The sequence below is a fragment of the Hemiscyllium ocellatum genome, chromosome 8, assembly GCF_020745735.1.
Source record: "Hemiscyllium ocellatum isolate sHemOce1 chromosome 8, sHemOce1.pat.X.cur, whole genome shotgun sequence".
NCBI lineage: Eukaryota > Metazoa > Chordata > Chondrichthyes > Orectolobiformes > Hemiscylliidae > Hemiscyllium > Hemiscyllium ocellatum.
In genome coordinates, this window is record NC_083408.1 from 28931489 (window position 1) to 28953711 (window position 22223).

General features: G+C 41.5%; 1 protein-coding gene across 4 annotated transcripts in view; it reads left to right on the plus strand.

Moving 5' to 3' along the window:
• Nucleotides 1-22223, plus strand: part of LOC132818086 (calpain-3-like) — a 115990-nt gene that overhangs the window by 62351 nt on the left and 31416 nt on the right. For 2 of the 4 annotated variants that reach the window (XM_060828751.1, XM_060828752.1), the window contains exons 7-14: nt 240-377; nt 4165-4248; nt 4848-4933; nt 8187-8264; nt 12256-12416; nt 13425-13594; nt 19126-19334; nt 21545-21581. In XM_060828751.1, coding sequence (XP_060684734.1) covers nt 240-377; nt 4165-4248; nt 4848-4933; nt 8187-8264; nt 12256-12416; nt 13425-13594; nt 19126-19334; nt 21545-21581 — 963 coding nt within the window. The remainder of the gene's footprint in view (nt 1-239; nt 378-4164; nt 4249-4847; nt 4934-8186; nt 8265-12255; nt 12417-13424; nt 13595-19125; nt 19335-21544; nt 21582-22223) is intronic. The other 2 variants (XM_060828753.1, XM_060828754.1) reach the window with 1 other exon arrangement.

Sequence of the window (22223 nt, forward strand, 5' to 3'; positions counted from 1 at the left end):
ACTAAAAAAAAATCCTATCCGTATTGGGTTTCAATACAGATTTCAAATCAGTTATCTTTCATTTACATTCTTATTTTTATCTCTCATGCTGTTATGTGTTTTTCTTTCACATATTGTCTCACTCTCTCTATCATTCTTTTGCTTTTTGTACCTCTCTCTCCCATCCCTGTCTGTCTCCTGTTGTTTTTCCCGCTTTCTCCGTTCCTTACCGCTCATTGTGGTGCTGTCTGATATTCCAGGAAAGTATATTTCATGGGACTGGTTTTATGCAAGAAGCACAGATCCAAAGGTTTCTGTCTCGCTGTTTAGTCGCTGCAGGTGGATCTAAGGCCAAAGTTGATGATCAGTTCAAGAATTTTGATGACTTTCCTGTCAGGGTTTGTATGGCAATTGAGGCATTTGTGATTTGAAGCAATTAATTATTATACGTACAATGCATTTGTTTAATTGGCATGACTAACATTGCTGTAAGGCTCTTGTGGCGCAGTAGTAAAGTCTGGGCCAGAAGGTCCAGGTTCAAGTCCTATATGCCCTTGATATATGTCATAAGAGTCGAAGCAGGCTGATTAAAATAATTGACTAATTCTCCTGAATGACCAGAAGCCCAGGACAGTTAAACAATGAGTAAATCTATATGATTGAATATGAAGTCATATAATAACATAGTTAATCTTACCCTAATGAATAAACAGGAACTTTACAGTTACACAGTGAGTAACCCTTACCTGAATAAACAAGAAATAAGTTTCTTCTAGAGTTGTCCAAATCTGGTGATATAATTTTTGCAAAAGTTTGGTGGGACCTCAGAGAAGTGTTTCAACTACGTTTGGAACTTGGGGGAATCCTTGTGAATATTTTATTCCAAGAACCCCACGATGTAACAGAGCAAGCATCATCACTACTGCTTACATCTCAATTCTGGTTATGCCTAAAATATTTGAGTTACAAATTTACGAAACTAAAATTCCTGACTGCATAGTTAGATGAAGGTAGTAGCATTTCAAGTCACTGTGAATTTTATGAAAGGGAGCATTCTGAGTTGGAATGCTGAAATACTGTGCTGATGCTGATTGATGTACATTCGATTGGTGTCTGATGAATCCAAAATAAAAGTGTTTTCTAACTTGCACAGGACAATGGAACCTCTTTATTCCTGTCAGTCTAGCATTATTTTGCCCTCATTTTGAATGTGTGTTTCTCATGACTGGGCTTAGAGCAACTCCAAGAAGCATAACAACAGAAGCCTCCAACTCTGTCAGATGGCAGCTTGAGTTCTGTGCTGTTCTGAGCTAATCTGGCAGAGTGCATGTGCACATCACTATGCCTCACTGGCATAATACTGGGTAGTTTACCAGAAATCAAGCCCCTTACAGTTGTCACAAAAATTTAAGATTTTATCTAGTGTGCAGAACTCTCCAATTTACCCATGTTCTACATCCACATTGACAGAAAACATGGACCAGGTTTCTGCACTTAACAAGCATTACTATTTATTCTAATTACAGGTAAACAATTATGAACTGCAGGTTATGAAATATATCTACTAATTAAAACTATAACCCCCTTATAAACATCCCTTCTACACACACACACAAACTGAAGAATGGGTGTTATGAGTGGAGGGAAAGCCTGGGAACATATTTCCATTGTCCCTGTCCACAGAGTCTGCTGAGATTATCCATTCTCAGGATTTTCTTTGCAGGAGACACAGAAGAGTTGGTTCACAGCTGTAAAGTCTCTGACTTGCTGGCTAAAAAGTTTCCAGCAACTGCTGAGAGAAAATAAACTAGCTATCTTCAGGCTTCATGATGTTTTTATTGCAGAGAAAAGGACAGCTTCTTCCGTTTAGAAGGTCCGATGGCCCCTCCCCAAACACTCACATCTCCAAGATGTTCTGCTACCTGGGAGCCAATCATATAACCGTTGGAAGGCAAAAGTTCTTTGTCGTTGATAACTGTTCACCAGTCCACAGACCAATCAGCTACTTGTTGGTGGTTGAAGTTTCACTTGTACACACCCCTTGGCTCTAGACTTTCCCACTATTTGAACAGCAGCTGGACAACTAATGCTTACAATGAGTTTCAGGTTGCTTGCTTCAACAGTCCTTGCCTTCTAAGACAGTCATTTTCCCATTTCAGTCTACAATAAAAAATACAGAAAAATGAAAAGATACAGTCCTTGCATAACCAAAATACAGCTAAAGATGCTAATGTGATGCTGTATTTGTATCTATCTGTACCTAGTTGTCATTTTACAGCTCACAGCTGTCCTGAAATGTTTGTGGTAAGTTTAAACTCTATCAGCCATTCGATTAAAGTGCTTGTTATAAAATAGGAATTTGAGAGAGATGGTGTGGTGGATAATAGGGTGATGAGCATGCATTCCTGAATCTCCTGCTGAAAAATGGGAATACCTGCATGTCAGCACAAGGCTTGTTGCTTTTTGCATGCAGTCAGTTTGGCACAAATCACTGAGCTTCTGTGAGGCTGTGTCTGAGTACTGTGCGCTCACACAGCAGTTCAGTGCAACAAATGATTGGTTTGAGCTTGTTTCCTACAGCACAGGGTGTAGAGGTTTGGCAGTGGGTGGGGCATGGGGGTTGCGGAACTAGGTGGGAATAGAGAAAAATGTTTTCCCCTCCACATTCCATCTGCCTCCATGCATGTTGTCGATTCACATTGCGATATAAGTCATTGGATGTTGGTAGCTGGGAGGCAGGTCTAACAGTATTAGCAGTTAGGGTATGGGAGTTTGAGCCTTGACTGCTCTCCAGGAATTTGCCTCATTGATTGCTTTATATTTGAACCTAGACTGTGAACGATAACTAGTTCAAACCTACTCATTCCTTTCCTGACCAAATACATATTGTCGTCAAGTCGCATTGAAAGTCAGGAAAACTGACTAACATTTCCTGTTATCAACTCAGGCTCAGAGAATAAAAGGGAGTAGCTTGATCTGTCACAGTTGACATTATCTCACTCAGTAACAGGCAAGGAGCAAAATACCAGCTCTCCTGGCATGGTACACTTAACAACTTGTTGGATAAGCTTCTTGGGGAGTTGGGGTATTGGGGAGGAGGAAACCCAATCTTGATAAGAATAGGCAGCTTTGAATGGATAAAAAGGTAAAACCAATGACTGCAGATGCTGGAAACCAGATTCTGGATTAGTGGTGCTGGAACAGCACAGCAGTTCAGGCAGCATCCAACGAGCAGCGAAATCGATGTTTCGGGCAAAAGCCCTTCATCAGGAATAAAGGCAGAGAGCCTGAAGCGTGGAGAGATAAGCTAGGGGAGGGTGGGGGTGGGGAGAAAGTAGCATGGAGTACAATAGGTGAGTGAGGGAGTACAATAGGTCAGGGAGGAAGGTGGAGTGGATAGGTGGAAAAGAAGATAGGCAGGTAGGACAAGTCATGGGGACAGTGCTGAGCTGGAAGTTTGGAACTAGGGTGAGGTGGGGGTAGGGGAAATGAGGAAACTGTTGAAGTCCACATTGATGCCCTGGAGCTGAAGTGTTCCAAGGCGAAAGATGAGGCGTTCTTCCTCCAGTCGTCTGGTGGTGGAGCGGCGGTGAAGGAGGCCCAGGACCTCCATGTCCTCTGCAGAGTGGGAGGGGGAGTTAAAATGTTGGGCCACAGGGTGGTGTGGTTGATTGGTGCAGGTGTCCCGGAGATGTTCCCTAAAGCGCTCTGCTAGGAGGCGTCCAGTCTTCCTAATGTAGAGGAGACCGCATTGGGAGCAACGGATGCAATAAATGATATTAGTGGATGTGCAGGTAAAACTTTGGATGTGGAAGGCTCCTTTAGGGCCTTGGATGGAGGTGAGGGAGAAGGTGAGGGCGCAGGTTTTGCAGTTCCTGCGGTGCCAGAGGAAGATGCCAGGATGGGAGGGTGGGTTGTAGGAGGGGGCGTGGACCTGACCAGGTAGTCTTGGAGGAACGAACTTTGCGGAAGGTGGAAAGGGGTGAGGTCTTTTTGGAAGTGGCGGAAATGTCGGCGGATGATTTGGTTTATGCGAAGGTTGGTTTCTATCATAACGTAGAAACGACGCAGGGGAGCAATGAGCTGTGTCGCAGTGCAGAAAGATTATATTGTCCTTTCTCTGAGGAAGCTAGGTGTTAGTGCCACACCATGAGCACAGTCTGACTGACTCTCCTGTTTTCACAGTCTTTTGTACCTCAACAGTTTGAAACACGAACAGCCAGCGGTTTGGTCAGAGGACACGCCTATTCTGTAACCAATGTGGATGAAGTAAGTTTTCAAACTTTCAGTCATTTGACATGGAAATTAGCAGAATATATATCATAGGAGAGTTTACACAAGGGTAGTAGGAGAAGACGACCATGGAATGATTTGTGAGGAAGTTCAAGACACACAGGGAGTGACTGAAGGGAGTCACTGGGTACAGAGAGTGAAATGGAGGATACTCAAATAACAGGGAGTGATTATAGGGAATATTGTGGTGTAGGAATGGTTGAAGGATGCATTGAATTGTGAAAAGTGACATACAGGGATAGTGGGATTACAGAGAGTGATTACAGGGGATATTGTGGTACATGGAGTAATTGAGGGAAATCAGTGTGATATTAGAAATAATATATTGGAATACATTCAGTGCTTACGTCAGGATACCGGAGTGCAGAGATTAATGGTGAGGGAATGCTGGAATGCAGGGAAAAAATAGCAATGGAATATAGGGATACAGCAAAGGATTACTGGTAGCCCACTGGATTAAAGCGATTGATTAGAGAGGAAATGGCTACAGTGTGCAATGCAGGTTTGTATGTTTATATTTATTCATCTGTGTTTGTCTCTGGTTTTTCTTCCACAAACAACAATTTTGCCAACAGGTCACTTATAAGGGTCAGAATGTGAAGTTGCTGCGTTTGAGGAATCCATGGGGAGCTGTGGAGTGGAATGGATCCTGGAGTGATAAGTATATATTTTCTTTGAAGTCATTCAGAAAAATGCTACTTTGGGCTTTTGCTTCACATTGCCTCTATCTTCCTCCAGCTCCAGATATACTTTTGTCTCTCCACATCTTTTAGCCCCCATCCCCTTCATCTTCAGTGATTTGAGTTATCTTAGACCTACTTTCTGGATCTTCCTCCCTAAAGTCGTGCATGTTACAACTTTACTCCATAATTGTAAATCCTCCCTTAAAAAAACACCATCTCTCCTCTTTTCCAATCACTCATTCGCGGGTTTAACAGCTCCTAGAAGTTGCAGTGGCTATTAAGCTTAAGTGAATCAGAATTCTGCAACTTTTAATAGGTTTTTCAGTGGGTTTGATGTACAGGGGATTTGTGGAAATTTCAACTTCCATGGCAATTCTCGCAATGTCAACTGCTTCAGGGAGTCTACAGGGTTCTGACGCAAAATTCTAGTCTGCACTTCTCCACAAATTATCTGACCATTGGAATATCTGGTAAAAATTGAAGGTCTTGCCCAAGTGCTGTACAACACATATGGTACTCCTGTTCTTCCAGTCTGGGATAGGTATAGAAGAGCTAAATTGAGAGCTGCAATTGATTCAGCAACACAACGTATCCAAAAGATCTATATAACATGCAGTTTTGAGTAATAATTAAACAGGACTTGATATTTTTATTGGATTTGAAATTAATATTGAACAAGATTTGAAAATATCCGTCAATTTAAAATAATCTGAAAGTATCTATTAGTATTAACTAAAGAAATCCTGCTAGTATATATAAGTACAATGTACTGTATTTGGAGTATCTGTGATTAATGCTCAAAACTAGATAATGCGGCGTGTGCTTTTTGACCTCCGATCATGTAAGAAAAAATATTCAAAACAAATAACTCTTTTGAGTAGTATTGGTAACATAACATTACAAATCCTATTTGTAGGGCAGTAGTGATTTGTTTTTGCCACTATATTTGCCATTAAATCCCTTGACTAGGGAAGAGAAAGGCTGTCAAGTGCCTATTAAGTTAAAAATCACACAACACCAGGTTATAGTCCAACAGGTTTAATTGGAAGCATACGTGCTTCCAATTAAACCTGTTGGACTATAACCTGGTGTTGTGTGATTTTTAACTTTGTACACCCCAGTCCAACACCGGCATCTCCAAATCAAAAGTACCTATTACGTATGCTGAAAAATCCAGGTGTATCCTGTTTGGAGAGAGCCATGGTCTGGCTCATCAATGATGCTCCTTCTTGGTTTTAAAAGAATCACCGTCAGTCCATGAATGATATTTGCCCAGAGTTAACATGGAACGTGCAACATTACATGGCAGCTCCTAGTTCCCATTTCAACAGCGTGCGGTGGACACGGTGATTTAGAACATAGAACATAGAACATAGAAGGATACAGCGCAGTACAGGCCCTTCGGCCCTCGATGTTGCGCCGACCGAATCCTACCTAACCTATACTAGCCCAATAACTTCCAAATGCCTATCCAATGCCCGCTTAAATGACCATAAAGAAGGAGAGTTCACCACTGATACGGGCAGGGCATTCCATGAACTCACAACCCGCTGTGTGAAGAATCTACCCCTAACATCTGTCCTATACCTACCACCCCTTAATTTAAAGCTATGTCCCCTAGTAACACCTGACTCCATTAGCGGTAAAAGGTTCTTAGTATCTACCCTATCTAAACCCCTAATCATCTTATACACTTCTATCAGATCTCCCCTAAACCTTCTCTTCTCCAATGAGAACAGCCCCAAGTGCCTCAGCCTTTCCTCATAAGATTTTCCTACCATTCCAGGCAACATCCTGGTAAACCTCCTCTGCACTCGTTCTAAAGCTTCCACATCCTTCCTATAGTATGGCGACCAAAACTGCACACAATACTCCAGATGAGGCCTCACCAGAGTCTTATACAACTGCAACATGACCTCAGGACTCCGGAACTCAATTCCTCTGCCAATAAAGCCCAGTACACCATATGCCTTCCTCACAGCACTATTTACCTGGGTGGCAACTTTCAGAGATCTGTGTACATAGACACCAAGATCCCTCTGCTCATCCACACTACCAAGTAGCCTACCATTAGCCCAGTAATCCATCATCTTGTTATTCCTACCAAAGTGAACGACTTCGCACTTAGCTACATTGAATTCCATTTGCCACATTTCCGCCCAGCTCTGCAACTTATCTATATCCCGCTGTAACCTACCACTTCCTTCCTCACTATCCACAACTCCACCGACTTTTGTGTCATCCGCAAACTTGCTTACCCAGCTTTCAAGTCCTTCCTCTAGATCATTTATAAAGATAACAAAAAGCAATGGTCCCAAAACAGATCCTTGTGGTACACCGCTAGTAACTGCGCTCCAAGATGAACATAATCCATCAACTACTACCCTCTGTCTCCTTCCAGCCAGCCAATTCCTAATCCAAACCTCTAATGTATCCTCAATGCCATACCTCCGAAGTTTTAGCATTAGCCTACCATGGGGAACCTTATCGAACGCCTTACTAAAATCCATATACACAACATCTACAGCTTTACCCTCATCCACTTCCTTAGTCACCTTCTCAAAGAACTCAATAAGGTTTGTGAGGCACGACCTGCCCTTCACAAAACCATGCTGGCTATCCCTGATCACGTTATTCCTACCCAGATGTTCATAAATCTTATCCCTTACCATTCTCTCTAAGACTTTGCCCACCACTGAAGTCAGACTCACTGGCCTATAGTTACTAGGGCTATCCCTACTCCCTTTCTTGAACAATGGGACCACATTCGCTATCCTCCAGTCCTCTGGTACTATTCCTGTTGACAACGACGACATAAAAATCCAGGCCAATGGCTCTGCTATCTCCTCCCTAGCTTCCCATAGGATCCTGGGGTAAATGCCATCAGGCCCAGGAGACTTATCTATATTCATCCTTTCCAATATTCCCAAAACCTCTTCCCTGCATATTTCCAGGGCATCCATTCTAATTATTTGTGATTCCATATTCACATCAGCAACAGTGTCCTGTTCCTGAGTGAATACTGATGAAAAGTACTGATTTAATGTCTCTCCAATCTCCTCTGCCTCCACACACAACTTCCCACTACTATCCTTGACTGGACCGATACCTACCCTAGTCATCCTTTTATTCTTGACATACCTATAGAAAGCCTTTGGGTTTTCCCTAATCCTACCAGCTTGAGTTTATGGCGTTTCCCAGCTTGATGATCGAATTTCTTTTCTGTTCCAGGGCCCGGGAGTGGTCTGAGATTGAGAAGACACAAAAGCAACGACTTCAGCATCAAATGAAAGAAGACGGAGAGTTCTGGTGAGGATAAAACCATTTAATTTAAAAGGCAGAGCTTTGCTCCTAACAGGACAAGAAGTGATTGCCATTTTTGTTTATATGTCAGGAACTGCCGTGCACCCAATCACAATGCAAACTATAAGTATGTGAGCTGAGCACAATTCCCACGTGCAATAATACAATAGACAGATCATTTTCAGCAGTCCGCCTCCTCATCAGCTCAACATTACACCAAGGCATACAAAAAATTTGTATTGTGGAACAAGTGCTGAGACCCTGTTAGGATATGTATATAATACGTACATACAATATATCACAATATATTTTGATCATTAGACTATTTTATGCATTACGTGCATTTGTTGGGGCATCCACCTTCAGCTTATATATTGCACTGTTATGCATCATGTGTGGCAGACATTGCTAAACAAAGAGAACCGAGGGACAGCTTACAGTCTTTAATAGATGTAGTATGTGGCACAATTTGTATTTTAAAGGCAGCACAGAATGGCTGAACATGCAGCATCTGAAGACCTCTCCATAAATGACACGCTAAGGAGATTGGCCAAGGTCACTGATACAAGCAAGTAGTGAAATTATGATCTTGAATATGTGAGTGTCACTGCCATCTCTTTATGTCCTGTGTGGACAAGTCCACTCCACTTGGTCTTCTAGGGGGTAGAGGACATAGTGAATGATACAGCTCCAAACGTCAAGACACAATCAGAGTAGGCAAAGGTTTGCAAACAAGGAAATGGTGGTCAGGTAGATACTTGTGATCAAAATAATCTATTCATGGCCAACAAGAACTGTCATGAAATCTCTAATTTCCTCCTCATATTCCTTCCTATCATCCCCATCAGAGGCAAATTTTCTTCCATTTATAGTGCCATGTTATGCAAGTTATAGCTGATAATGTCAATCCTGAACATCTCTGTGGCACATAATGTAAATCTGTGCAGACTGCTAAAGGCATCAGACTCACATTTTGAGCAATATTATGTTCTGGTCTGTGATTTCCTTTGTCAATCCTTCTACTGTATTGTAATTCAACTTTGCAAGGTTATGGGGATGACCCATTGGTATCATGAGCCACTTTCTGATGGAATAGCTTTTGTCAACAAGATCCAACCTTACACATGGACAGAGACCTTAATTAGATGTGACAGTTGGGATTTCCTTAAAATCATGAGAACACCTTGGAAAATAAACATACCTTGCATAATTCTTTTCTAGTGGTTACAGATAACTTGAACCATAAGCGAGTGATACCCATTCTGATTTACAATTACAGATGGCTGTTATCAATATAAACCATATAATAACCCTGAGGCTAACTGCTGTTATGGTCTGGCCCTCAGATTGTGTTGTGAATCAAATTGTATTGATTAGAGCTGAAAATGTGTTGCTGGTTAAAGCACAGCAGGTTAGGCAGCATCCAAGGAACAGGAAATTCGATGTTTCGGGCCAGAGTCCTTCATCAGGAATGAGGAGAGGGTGCCAGGCAGGCTGGCCCAAAACGTCGAATTTCCTGTTCCTTGGATGCTGCCTAACCTGCTGTGCTTTAACCAGCAACACATTTTTAGCTCTGATCTCCAGCATCTGCAGACCTCACTTTTTACTGTATTGATTAGAACCAGGTTCGCCAGGGGGATTTCATTGAGTATGAGTTCCCTGATTGAGGCTGTTAACCCGGGCCAGTAAGGGAGTCCTGGCTGACAGATATAAACAGGAGTCTCTCCCTGCCCTCCCTTTCACTGTTTGATCACACAGCATTGCCCTTTGATGTGAAGGGCACTGCTTGTCACTGGCCACTTGGGTGTTTCTCTTCTTTCTGGTGGTGGAAATCGAATAAAGGTTTCGTGCACCTTGTGTCTTTCACTGGTCTCACACCTGCACACACAACATGGGTGCTGGGGGGAAAAAATAAGCACTACCACAGTTAAGTGGTAGTGTGGGGGTAAAAAAGAAAAGAGAAGAAAAAGAACAAAAAAAAACAGGAATCTCAGAGATTCTCCTCACTCAAGGGACTGGCTCCGAGCTTGCTGGGTTAGAGCCCACGTACTGTGCACGTGTAAGTTAAGGATGACTTGGTAATGGGATAACAGCCTCCGTGGAGTTATTTCACAAATAGATTCATTGGCCCCTCTCAACCTATGTGTTGCAGCCTTGGAGATGTTAAATGAGCCACTGTTGTCAAAGGTTAGAGGCACAGCTATCTCAGAGTGACTGGCATGGGATTCCCTCCAAATCAGTGAGGTTAAAACTCTTGCCATAGGAGTCCCAGGTCAGTCTCTGGCATTGGTCCTGAGATATGCAGAGATGCAAGAGCTGATCATACATTGACATGTTGATACTCTTCGTCAGTAGGATGGTTTGATTCTTCCTACCCTCCTCCTCTGTCAGCCTTGAGGTCCTTTGTTATGTGACCAAAGCCCCCCTCTGTTCTCCTCCACCATTGCAAATCCACAAGTGAACTGTAGGAAAAAGCGAGCAATGATATGAACACCTCTATTGAGTTGGCTTTCATTCATAGAGAAGCTGCAGTTGACCAAGGGAATACGTGTTTCTCCCATGGACAAATCAAAAACTCCTCTGGTGACACAGTGACCTTACCTGTAACAACCTACTTGATACAGGTTAAAAATTTCTTGACAACACCTGATCTCTAGCAAGATAACACTTCCTTAGCAATTATGTCAATGAACACTAATTCTGTGACACTGTAGCTGGAACTCATCCACCTCCACACCCCTCCCCCCCCATTACTCTTGAGCTTCCTCACATTGCCTTTGACCTTAATATTAACTGCTGTTAACATTACCCAGTTCCTTCATCTAAACACCTTAGAACATCTGACTACCACCCTATCTAGACTCTTTGATCTTTTGCCTTATTTCTTATTACCTTTAACCATCCTGTTCTCCTCCTGGACCTTCCTGCTGAGCCTCCAGCCATCATGCTTCACCTGACTTCATGTTAACCCTCCATTAGAGACCATGGCCATGATCCCACTTTGGCTGGTCCTGTCTTGCTTTAAGCTCAAGTTCTGTTCCCTGATTATCAATCAGGTATGTGTGATATAGCTACTTGGACATAGAAGAGAAGACTGATGTCAAAGGTGATGAATGTAGATGAGTTCACCAAGAAGCTAAACTGGGCCTCCACCTCCCCTGATATATAATTTCCATTGGGGAATGTTTAGGGAGTCTTGAGTCTTGGGAAGTTCTGATCTGTTTAGTCGGAGACAGTAATGTTTTCTACTTCTCATGTTATCATTAAAACATTGTGAACTGTACATAGTAACTAAAAGGTCAGAAACCATGTCTTTGTTATCTAAGATGCATGATTCTTCTGATCAGACTTTGTCATGGTTCACTACAGACTATAGAAAGCCCCCTGACCAGCATCAGAAGAGGTAGTGTGCTGTACCCAGGCCTTTTCATCACTATTACAGCAGAGATCAGTATAAAAATAGACCCACCCCATAGGCTTGATCTTGGTTCCCTTCAGACATCTTCCCTTCCCCAAATGTAGCAGTGCTAACTTTTGAGAATCTGTGCACTAACACTTGTCTCTTATTAGACCTGTACCATTTGAGGATCTAAGAAAAAATTCTTAACCCTTCATCCTTTCTGCTGCCGGACTGTCCATCCTCCTCTATCCCATCCCCATGTTATTCGAGTTAGACAAAGACAAAACTTCATCACATATGCAAATAATGAACAGCTTCACTTGTTGGACACCATCTTTAAGCAGTGGGAAAACTGGAGGCATTAATTTTCTCTTGCCTGCTAAATTATTCTTGAATGCTGAATTTAATTAAGTGTGCTTTCCAATTAATGACTATTCGTGGTATGCTCATAAATGGTAAATAGGTTCCTAACACCAGGCAGCATGTTGACTGCCACAGCACTGACATGCCATCTGCATTATCCCATGAATGCCCATGGATGCAGGATTTTCAAACTTTGGCATACATGTGATAGTTTCTTCATTATGCTATATGCAGGATGTCTTTTGATGATTTTAAGAGGAATTTCACAAAGCTGGAGATTTGTAACCTGACACCAGATACACTGGGTGATGACAAGCTCCATAAATGGACAGTATCTATCAATGAAGGACGATGGGTAAAAGGCTGTTCAGCTGGGGGCTGCCGTAATTATCCAGGTGGGTCTGAATGTTTTCTGTTATCAATAGTTGCCTCTTCTCTTCTTCCATCTATCTATCACTTCTTCCATTTCATTTTAAGATGTGGTGTGACCAAGAGAGCATTTATTGCCCAACCTTGGTTATCCTGATAAGATGCTGCAGCCATATTTAGAAGGCATTCATCTTGCTATTGACCTTCATAGCAATGATATACAATGAGCATTCACCTGCTTATTTCAGACACTATTCAGGATCAAATATGTGCTGGAGGAACTTGTTACCCCCACCTGCTGCAACCTGCTCCACTCCTGAAAATACTTGGTTTTATAACAGTCTAAAGTGTTCATGGATTTTTTTTTTGGTGTCTGCTCATAAATTACCAGGTTTATTGCCTTTTGCTTTTGGCTTCTTTCTCCCATACTCTTAGAGTTTGTTCTTTGTGTTTCTTCTTCTTTTGTTCTCTCAATATGTTTATGCCCTTTTTTCATTTATTTTCTTTTATCTTACTGTTTTCTTTTTCTTGGTCTTCTCTATTTATGTCGACTCTCCCCTTTCTTTCTGTTTACTATTGCTTCCTATCCCTCCATTTCCTTTTCCCTCTTTAGTTTTAGACACTGCAAGTACAGATCAGCCAAAGACCAATCTCTTTCCTGCCTGTTAGCGAGTTATGGAATCATACAGCACTGAAAGAGACACTTCGGTCCATGCCAACCAGACATCCCAAGCTGATCTAGTCCCATTTGCAAGCATTTGGCCCATATCCTTCCAAACCCTTCCTATTCATATACCCATCCAGCTGCCATTTAAATGTTGTAATTATATCGGTTTCTATCATCTTCTCTGGCAGCTTGTTCTATGCACACACCACCCTCTGCATGAAAAAGTTGCCTCTTGGGACCCTTATATACCTTAAACCTGTGTCCTCTAGTTTTTGACATCTCCACTCTAGGAAAATGAAAATAGGCTATTCATCCTATCCATGCTGTTCATGATTTTATAAATGCATATACTGTTCTTTCTTTTAAGACACATTCTGGACGAATCCTCAGTACCGACTGAAACTCTGTGAGGAGGATGATGATCCTGAAGTTGCCGAGGTCCTCTGCACATTTGTTGTTGCTCTAATGCAAAAGAATCGGCGGAAGGAACGCAGGATGGGTGTCAACTTCCATACCATTGGATTTGCTATTTATGAGGTAGATGCTGTTTGGGATATTCATCTAGTATTCAGAGATAGGTTGACAGAGCAAAACTAGGATGACGAGATATTGAAGCTTTGACTGAAAAAAAAGGAGGCATGGCTCAGGTACATGCAGCTGAGATCAAGGGAATCCTTGGAGGTAAATAGGGGATACAGAGGTTTACTGAAGAAGAATGGAAAGGAGGCACTAGATAGCCTTGGCTGAGAAGATTAGGGTGAATCCTAAGATGGTCTTTGAGTATATTAAAAGAAAAAGAATAACTAGAGAGAGAATGTGACCCCTCAAGGACCAAAGTGGACATATATGTGTAGAACTGCAGGAGGTGGACGAAGCCCTCAATGTATATTTCTACTGTGTTTACCATTGAGAAAGATATGAAGACTTGGGAACTTGCTGATATCTTGGTAACACTCCATATCACAATAGGGTATGTGTTGGATGTATTAGAATGTATGACCAGATATATCCAAGATATAGCATGAGGCTAGAGAAGAAATTGCAGGGGTCCTGGTTGATATGTTTGCATTATCATTAGTCACAGGTGAGTTCTCAGAAGACTGGAGGTTAGTGAATGTTATGCACTTATTCGAGAAAGGCTGCAAAGAAAAACATGGGAACTGTAGACCAGTAAGTCCTAACATATGTATGTTATTTGAGAAGATTCTAAGAGGTAAGATATACATGCATTTAGAAAGACAGGGTTTGATTAGGAGTAGACAGTATGGCTTTATGTGTGGGAGACCATACCTCACAAATTTATTATGAGTTTTTTTTAGATTAGATTAGATTAGATTACTTACAGTGTGGAAACAGGCCCTTCGGCCCAACAAGTCCACACCGACCCGCCGAAGCGCAACCCACCCATACCCCTACATAACACTACGGGTAATTTAGCATGGCCAACTCACCTGACCCGCACATCTTTGGACTGTGGGAGGAAACCGGAGCACCCGGAGGAAACCCACGCAGACACGGGGAGAACGTGCAAACTCCACACAGTCAGTCGCCTGAGTCGGGAATTGAACCCGGGTCTCAGGCGATGTGAGGCAGTAGTGCTAACCACTGTGCCACCGTGCCGCCCATAGAAGTTCTGATGAAGTGACCAGGAAGGTTGATGAGAGCAGGGCGGTAGATGTAGTCTGTATGGATTTCACCAAGGCTTTTGATAAGGTTCCACATAGTAGGCTGCTTGAGAAGGTTAGATTGCATGGAATCCAGGGGGAGTGGCAAATTGGATACACAATTGGCTTGATGGTAGGAAGCAGAGGGTAATAGGGGAAGGATGCTTATTGGACTGGAGGCCTGTGACTAGTGGAGTGCCTCAGGGGTCAGTGTTGTACCTATTAGTGTTTGTTATCTATATCAATGATTTGGATGAGAATATACAAGTCATGATTAGTAAGTTTGTAGATGACAATAAAATAGGCGGTTTCGTGGACAGTGAGGAAGGCTTCTGGCATCACTGGCTTTCATCAGTCAGGGCACTGAGTATAGAAGTTGAGAAGTTATGTTGCAGTTATACAGGATGTTGGTGAGGCCGCATTTGGAGTATTGTGTTCAGTTTTAATCACCTTTCTATAGGAAGGATGTTATTAAACTGGAAAGAGTGCAGAAGAAATTTACAAGGATGTTGCCAGGACTCAATGATCTGAATTATAGAGGAAGGTTGGACAAGCTAGGACTTTTTTCTTCAGAGCATAGAAGTGTATAAGATGGTGAATGGATAGGATGAATGCAGTCAGTCTTTTTCCTAAGATTGGGGAATCAAGGACTAGAGGGCACCAGTTTAAGGTTAGAGGGGAAAGAATCAAAGGGAACCTGAGGGGCACTGTTTTATACAGAGGGTGGTACGCATATGGAATGAGTTGCCAGAGGAAGTGATTGAGGCAGGTACATTAACAACATTTGAATGTTTGGACAAATACATGGATAGGAAAGGTTTAGAAGGATATGGACAAAGTACAGGGAAATGGGGTTAGCATGGATGGACATTATGGTCAGCATGGACTAGTTTGGGCCAACAGGCTTGTTTCCATGATGTAGGACTCTATGACTCTAGTATTATGCCACTGCATCAACCTGGTAAATATTTAACATTGCTCATATAACTTCAGGCAAAATGAGGAAGGTGGTGGCTGTACTCATAGATTAAAATGTGCTGTCATCAAAAGAATTGCATTTATATTTAATCTTTCATAACCTCAAAGAGTTGTGAATGACCACTGAAATATTTTTGAAGTGCAGTCCCTATTGTAATTTGAAAAACAGCAGCATATTTGCCAGACAGCAAGGTCCTACAAACTACAACATAAGGAGAATGGAATATAAAAGGAGGTCTCACTACAGCTGTGCAACACCTTAGTGAGACCACACCTTGATTATTGTATACAACTTTGCTCCCCTTATGACAACAGGTATAGGAGCAGAACCCAGACATTCGGACCATTGAGCCTGCTCTGCCATTTGATTATGGCTGGTATGTTTCTCAACCCCATTCTCCTGCCTTGATCCCTATGGTAATCAAGAACCTATCTATCTCTGTATTAAATACACTCAATGACTTGGCCTCCACAGCCTTCTGCAATAATGGGTTCTACAGGTTCACCATCCTCTGCCTGAAGAAATTCTTCCTCATCTCGTTTCTAAAGGGTCGTCCCTGCACATGTTCTTAATCTCTCCTACTAGTGGAAACATTCTTTCCACATCTGCTCTATCCTTATTTGAGGTGGGATATAATTGCATTGGAAGCAATTCAGAGAAGGTTCACTAGTTGATTCCTGAGATGAAAGGAATTTCTTATTACAAAAAGCTGAGCAGGCAGGGCCATTACTTACTGGAGTGTAGAATTTTGAGTGGTGATCCTTTTGAATCATAACATTCTAAATGGGCTTAGCAGGTTAAACGGTGTGAGGGTATTGCCACTCAAAAGGACACAGTTTGAAAATAAGGAGATAAGAGAGAGATGAGGCAGAATTTCTTCTCTCAGATCTTTTGAATTTTCTGCCACAGCGAGTAGTGAAGACTGGCTCATTGAATATATTCAAGGCTGAGGTAGAAATATTTTTGTTCTTCTTAGGGGCCAAGGGTTACGGAGACATGGGAAGGAAAACAAAGACATGAAATGCTAACTCTGCTTTCTTCCTACAGATGCTGCCAGACCGGCTGAGTTCTCCAGCAATTTCTGTTTTTGCATCTGCAGTTCTTTGTTTTTATGGTTGATTTTGTTCTTGCTGATCTGAAAGTTTCTTCCTGGCTTCCACCAAATATTTCCACTGGTTTGTAAGAGGCATGGGATGGCTGGTTCACTTGTAAACTGTCTTCGATTTATCAATTATAGCCTGCAGAAAATGTTGAAGGAAACATTAACTGGTTTTCTTCAGAAGTAAAGTGAGTTTTGACTGCAGAGAACAGAGAGACAGCTTCTGAGCTTGTGGTGTTCAAATCCCTTCTTTGTAACCTGCATCCAGCTCCAAGCAGTTTAGTTAGCTGAGAACCAATCATGTGGTTTTGGCAAGGAAAAAGCTCTTCTTATCATTTGTAATTGGTCACCAGTCCATAGATCAATCAACTTCTATTGCCACCTAGTAGCATCCTCAGCTTTTGTTTGTCTACAACTACTTTAATTACCGTATGCTCTTAAGAGTTATGTATGATATATTTGCCGTGGATGTCAAGTTACTTTCATTTCAGAGTTTGCAGCCATCCTTCTAAAACACTAGTTTTAACACAGTTCTTTCTCACTTCAGACCACAATTTTAAAAAAAATGGTCCTTAACTATAAAGAAACCTAAACCAAAATATTCTGTTCACAAAATATAGTTGGAAATATGCTTCAGATAAGAAAGCACTGATCTGTAATACAGACTTAGGGCCTCAGGAGGCTCAGACTGGCCCAGATTTATTGCAAGTTAGACGGAGGTTTTATTTCAGAGAGTCATCGAGGTCTATTGCATGGAAACAGGCTTTTTGGCCCAACTTGCCCTTGCAGCCCAGTTTTCAGAATTACACAAGCCCCACTTGCTTGCATTTGGTCCATATCCCTCCAAACCTATTCTACCATGTACCTGTCTAAGTGCATCTTAAATGACAATATTGTACTTGCTTCCACCACTACTTCTGGCAGCCCATTCCAGACACTCTCCACCCTCTGTGTGACCATTTCCTGATTATTCCCAACATAAACTGACAACCTCCTACCTTGACCTACTTCCCAACATGACCACTCCCATTCTAAACCAACTACCCCAGAACTTCAACCTGATCTGATCAACCCCCTCTACTCTTAACATGATAAGAGAGGCCAATTCACTTTGGGATGAGGAAATCACAGCTCAGTTGATTCTGTTCTCACTTGTCAGTCCACATGTGTTTTTTGTAACTGAGTCACTGGATGTTGATCAAGTGCAGAGACTCAGGGCAGTTTTACCTTGCAACCACACATGTACAGACCCCCCCCCCCCCCTCCTTCCCCTCAAAACACACACACACACACACACACACACACACACACACACACACACACACATATATGGATAATAACTTGTCAATTAACCTTAGTGTGTGCAAATTTTGACTTGTGTGGAATTGATTCGTTTTAACATTTTTTCTTTTCTTTGTAAAGGTGCCCAAAGAGGTAAATGAGCAATCAGGTGACAGTCATGGATTGGGGTAACATGTTGTAATGCATTGTTTGCCATTTTATTTTAATGACACTCCCCTTGTTGTAACATTAGTTGTGAATATTTGCTTTAACATATTTTCTGTGACTTGTTTTCTGTTGTCTTGTTTGCAGTTCCTGGTTTGCTGTGCCTGGTTTGCTCTTTCTTGCTGAGTTGCCTATTCTAAAATGGTTGTGCTTTTTGTCATTTGCAACCTAGTTGACTTTAGCTAACCATCCTTGGAAATTATGTTTTAATTTTAGTGACTATTTTCTGTTAATTTCTTCATACAAGTGTCTGGAGAAATCCTGCTTTGTAATCTTATATCATGTGAAGCAATAATTTTATAAACACATCATTTGTACAAACAAATATTAAACGTACATTTGGGTAGTTCTAGCATCAGAAGGTACAGCAAAAAAATATGAAAAAAAGTTTTAGAGTACTAATATAATTGCTCAGACATGAACAAAATGAAATTAAGCTGTGATAAATGGACAATAATGTTTATTGGATTGAGGAATGACTATCATAAACAGATAAATGGGCTCAATTAAGGATATTTAGAGAAGGCCTTATGAGTAATGGTTTTTAAAAATTTAAATGTCTGCACCAGAAATAGAGCAACCCGTGGGCTATTGAAATGCTGCCAGATATGATTTTAAGGAGACAAAACTAAGAAGAATCTTTAATAGAGATAAATACCGAAATGCACGCTTGATTAGCCAATTTCTTCAGGCATTTGCTATATGTTTTGGGTGGGATGGATTGAATGGGGATTGTATTGGAATCCTAACTATTCCTGCTAACCAAGGACACTGGACTTCTTATTCCTGCCAGAGTTATTCACTTGTTTCTTTTTCCTAGATGCATGGCAATAAACAACACCTTCCCAAAGATTTCTTCCTCTACCGGGCGTCTAAGTGCAGGTCTAATTCATATATCAACCTGCGTGAGGTATCGCAACGTTTCAGCCTCCCCCCAGGGGAATATGTCATTGTCCCTTCAACATATGATCCTCACCAAGAAGGGGAATTCGTCCTTCGGGTCTTCTCAGAAAAACCAAACCTGTCAGAGTAAGTCAGCTCTCACTGGGCATGTGTCTAGACAGTTGCCGAAATGGCCTCTTCCTATACCATAGTTATTCTGTGACTCTGTAAACAACACCTGTTCCTGATAAAGGGCTTATGCTCAAAACGTCAATTCTCCCGTTCCTCGGATGCTGCCTGACCTGCTGCGCTTTTTCAGCGCCACACTCTCGATTCTGTAAACAGTGTTTTACAAAGAGAGTGTCTTGTCAGCAGTCCCCTCACCTGAAACATTGCCCTGCAATAGAAGAGTGATGCTTGTAGTGTTCAGAAAGAGAGCAAGGAGTTTTCTCAATATCCCCTGGCAAACATTCCTTCACTGGTCAGCACCATCTGAAGAAAATGATCAACTAATGGTTCTCCTTTCTGTTACTTGAGCAGTTTTGTAATGTACAGATTAGGTGCAGTGTCTGCGATATAAAATCAGACTATGTGCTTCACTATGTGAAAGGCAGTAGCCTAGTAGTATTGTCACTAGGTTAGTAATCCAGAGACTCAGGTTAATGCTCTGGGGACATGGATTTGAATTCAACCATATGAGACATTGAAATTTGAATTCAGTAAAAAGATGGAATTAAAAAGCTTGCCTAATGGTGGCAGCTGATGATTGTTGTTAAAAAGCCATCTAGTTCAGGGAATGACTTCAGGGAAAGAAATCTGCCTTCCTTACCCAGCTGGAGTTAATGTGACCGTAGACCCATAGCCATGGGTGGTTGCCTCTTAACTGCCCTTTTGACATTAATAAATCAATAAATGGTGGCCTAGTCAGAGACACTCACAACTGAATAATAAAAAAGTCTATCTTTTGTGAAGTGGATTAAAGAGTTTCTAAGAAATGTGATACAGTATTTCGTAATCACAAATTTAAACTGCCCTAAGTTTTGTCTTTGACACTATGTGCCCCCATGGTGAAAACTTAAGTTACTCATCGCCAGAATTATTCTCAACTTGTCTCAAGATAGTCTCACCATTAGAATCTCTGGTAACAATTAATAATATAACAATGGTAACAATATTGTACAGTCAGCTGGTTTTTAAAAAATTGTTGCTAAACAATAAATCTCAATTGCCCCCATGGCCTAATTTGTAAAGGCCTAGAGCTGTATAAATACAGAAGATTTGTGATTTGCTGCATACTTATGCCGAGTTATCAGATCCAAGATGGAATGACAGCTTAGTTTATTGCTGAGAAATGTGAAATGATACAGTTCAATAGGAAAAATGAGGAAACACAATATAAAGTGCACAGATTGAGCAACGAAGCAATAGTGACACCTTTGCATATGTGCATAAATCATTGAAAGTGGTGGGTCATATTAAGAAAATGATTAAGAAAGTCAATAAGATCCTGAGTTTTATAACTAGAGACATAGAGAAGAAACCAAAGGAATATTAAGTGGATCATTGTAAAACACTGGTTTATCTTAAGTTGGAGCACTGGTCTTATGTACACATCTTGGCCCTGCAACCTAGGAAGGATCTAAAGGGTTTAGAGAGATGCATTTGCGCAAATAATTTCAGGGGAAAGGAAGTTCAGCTACAAGTTTGAATTGGAAAAGCTGAGGTTATTCCATTAGGTAAGAGAATGTTGAGAGGAGGTTTACCAGCACTGATAAATCAACACCCAATCCATGAAAATAGGATCTGCAGTTCTATATTTGAGAAAAAGAGAAGGAACTTGACCAGGAGATGCCATCTGAAAAGAGGTCAATTTTATTTTTAATCAAAAATGGTTGCCTGTCGGTGATTGTATTATTAAAACATCATCATGGGACATCCAGCCATTATGGTTTGGGTGGAATGTTATGTGACTCATCATCCCCCATTTCACACCCTGAGCCTGTCAAGTTTTTATAGACATGATCCAGTCCACTGTGGGCCACCTGTATTGCTGATTGTAAATCCCTATGGGCAGGAATGGAGGACCATTGTTATCAATGATTGGCCTCTGCTGGCTGCCCACCATGACAATGAAAATGACTCAAGATTGGGATGATAGGTGAACTGACACAGATGTTGGCAGCGCACAATTATTTATCCATTCCTGCCAATCCAGATCCTGCATTTGTTTATAAATCCCAGCAAAACCCTCCATGCCTTCTTGGGACATTGAAGTTAACTGCAATTTATGGTGGAAGAATTTAGATGTAAAGGTTTTATTTTTGACAATAACTGTATGTGTAATTTATTAATTTCAGGGAAACTGAGAGCCACATCATAGATGACAACCCTAAGGTTTGTAACATCTTTAATTGTGTTCATCTTTTTGCTTTAGCAGACATTTATTGTGACATTTTATGTATTCTGGTTTTCCAAGAACTCTTCCAGTGTACTCTTTGTTCCCAAAAGATTACATTTGATAAATTCAACACCCTTTTTTAAAATTTGGTCTTGTAACCAGAAAATGCTGTGGGGGCGCTTCTTGCTCCACTGTTTATGAATGGCAATGTGGTTTCCACCAAACCTTTTCTGAAGTGACAGCAGTGAAGTTGAATGGGAGAAGCCTGAGGAATGTATCTTTGAATGGCTTATTTGCTTGCCAAGTGTGTTATGTTCCTGAACAGCAACTCTCCTTTATTTCCTCTCTGTGCTGAATACTGTGCTCAGTAGCAAACCGATTAAAATGGTGCTACCATTTCTCGAATTTGGTTAGAATACAGCCCAAACTGATGGGGTCAAAATTCCCTCTGTTTACTGGCTGTGAGGATTCTTTGTCATGTTCGTTTCTGCAACAATGGCTCAGGATAAGTCAATGGAACATCAACATGTCACCTGTTTTTTGGGCGGCACGGTGGCACAGTGGTTAGCACTGCTGCCTCACAGCGCCTGTAGACCCGGGTTCAATTCCCGACTCAGGCGACTGACTGTGTGGAGTTT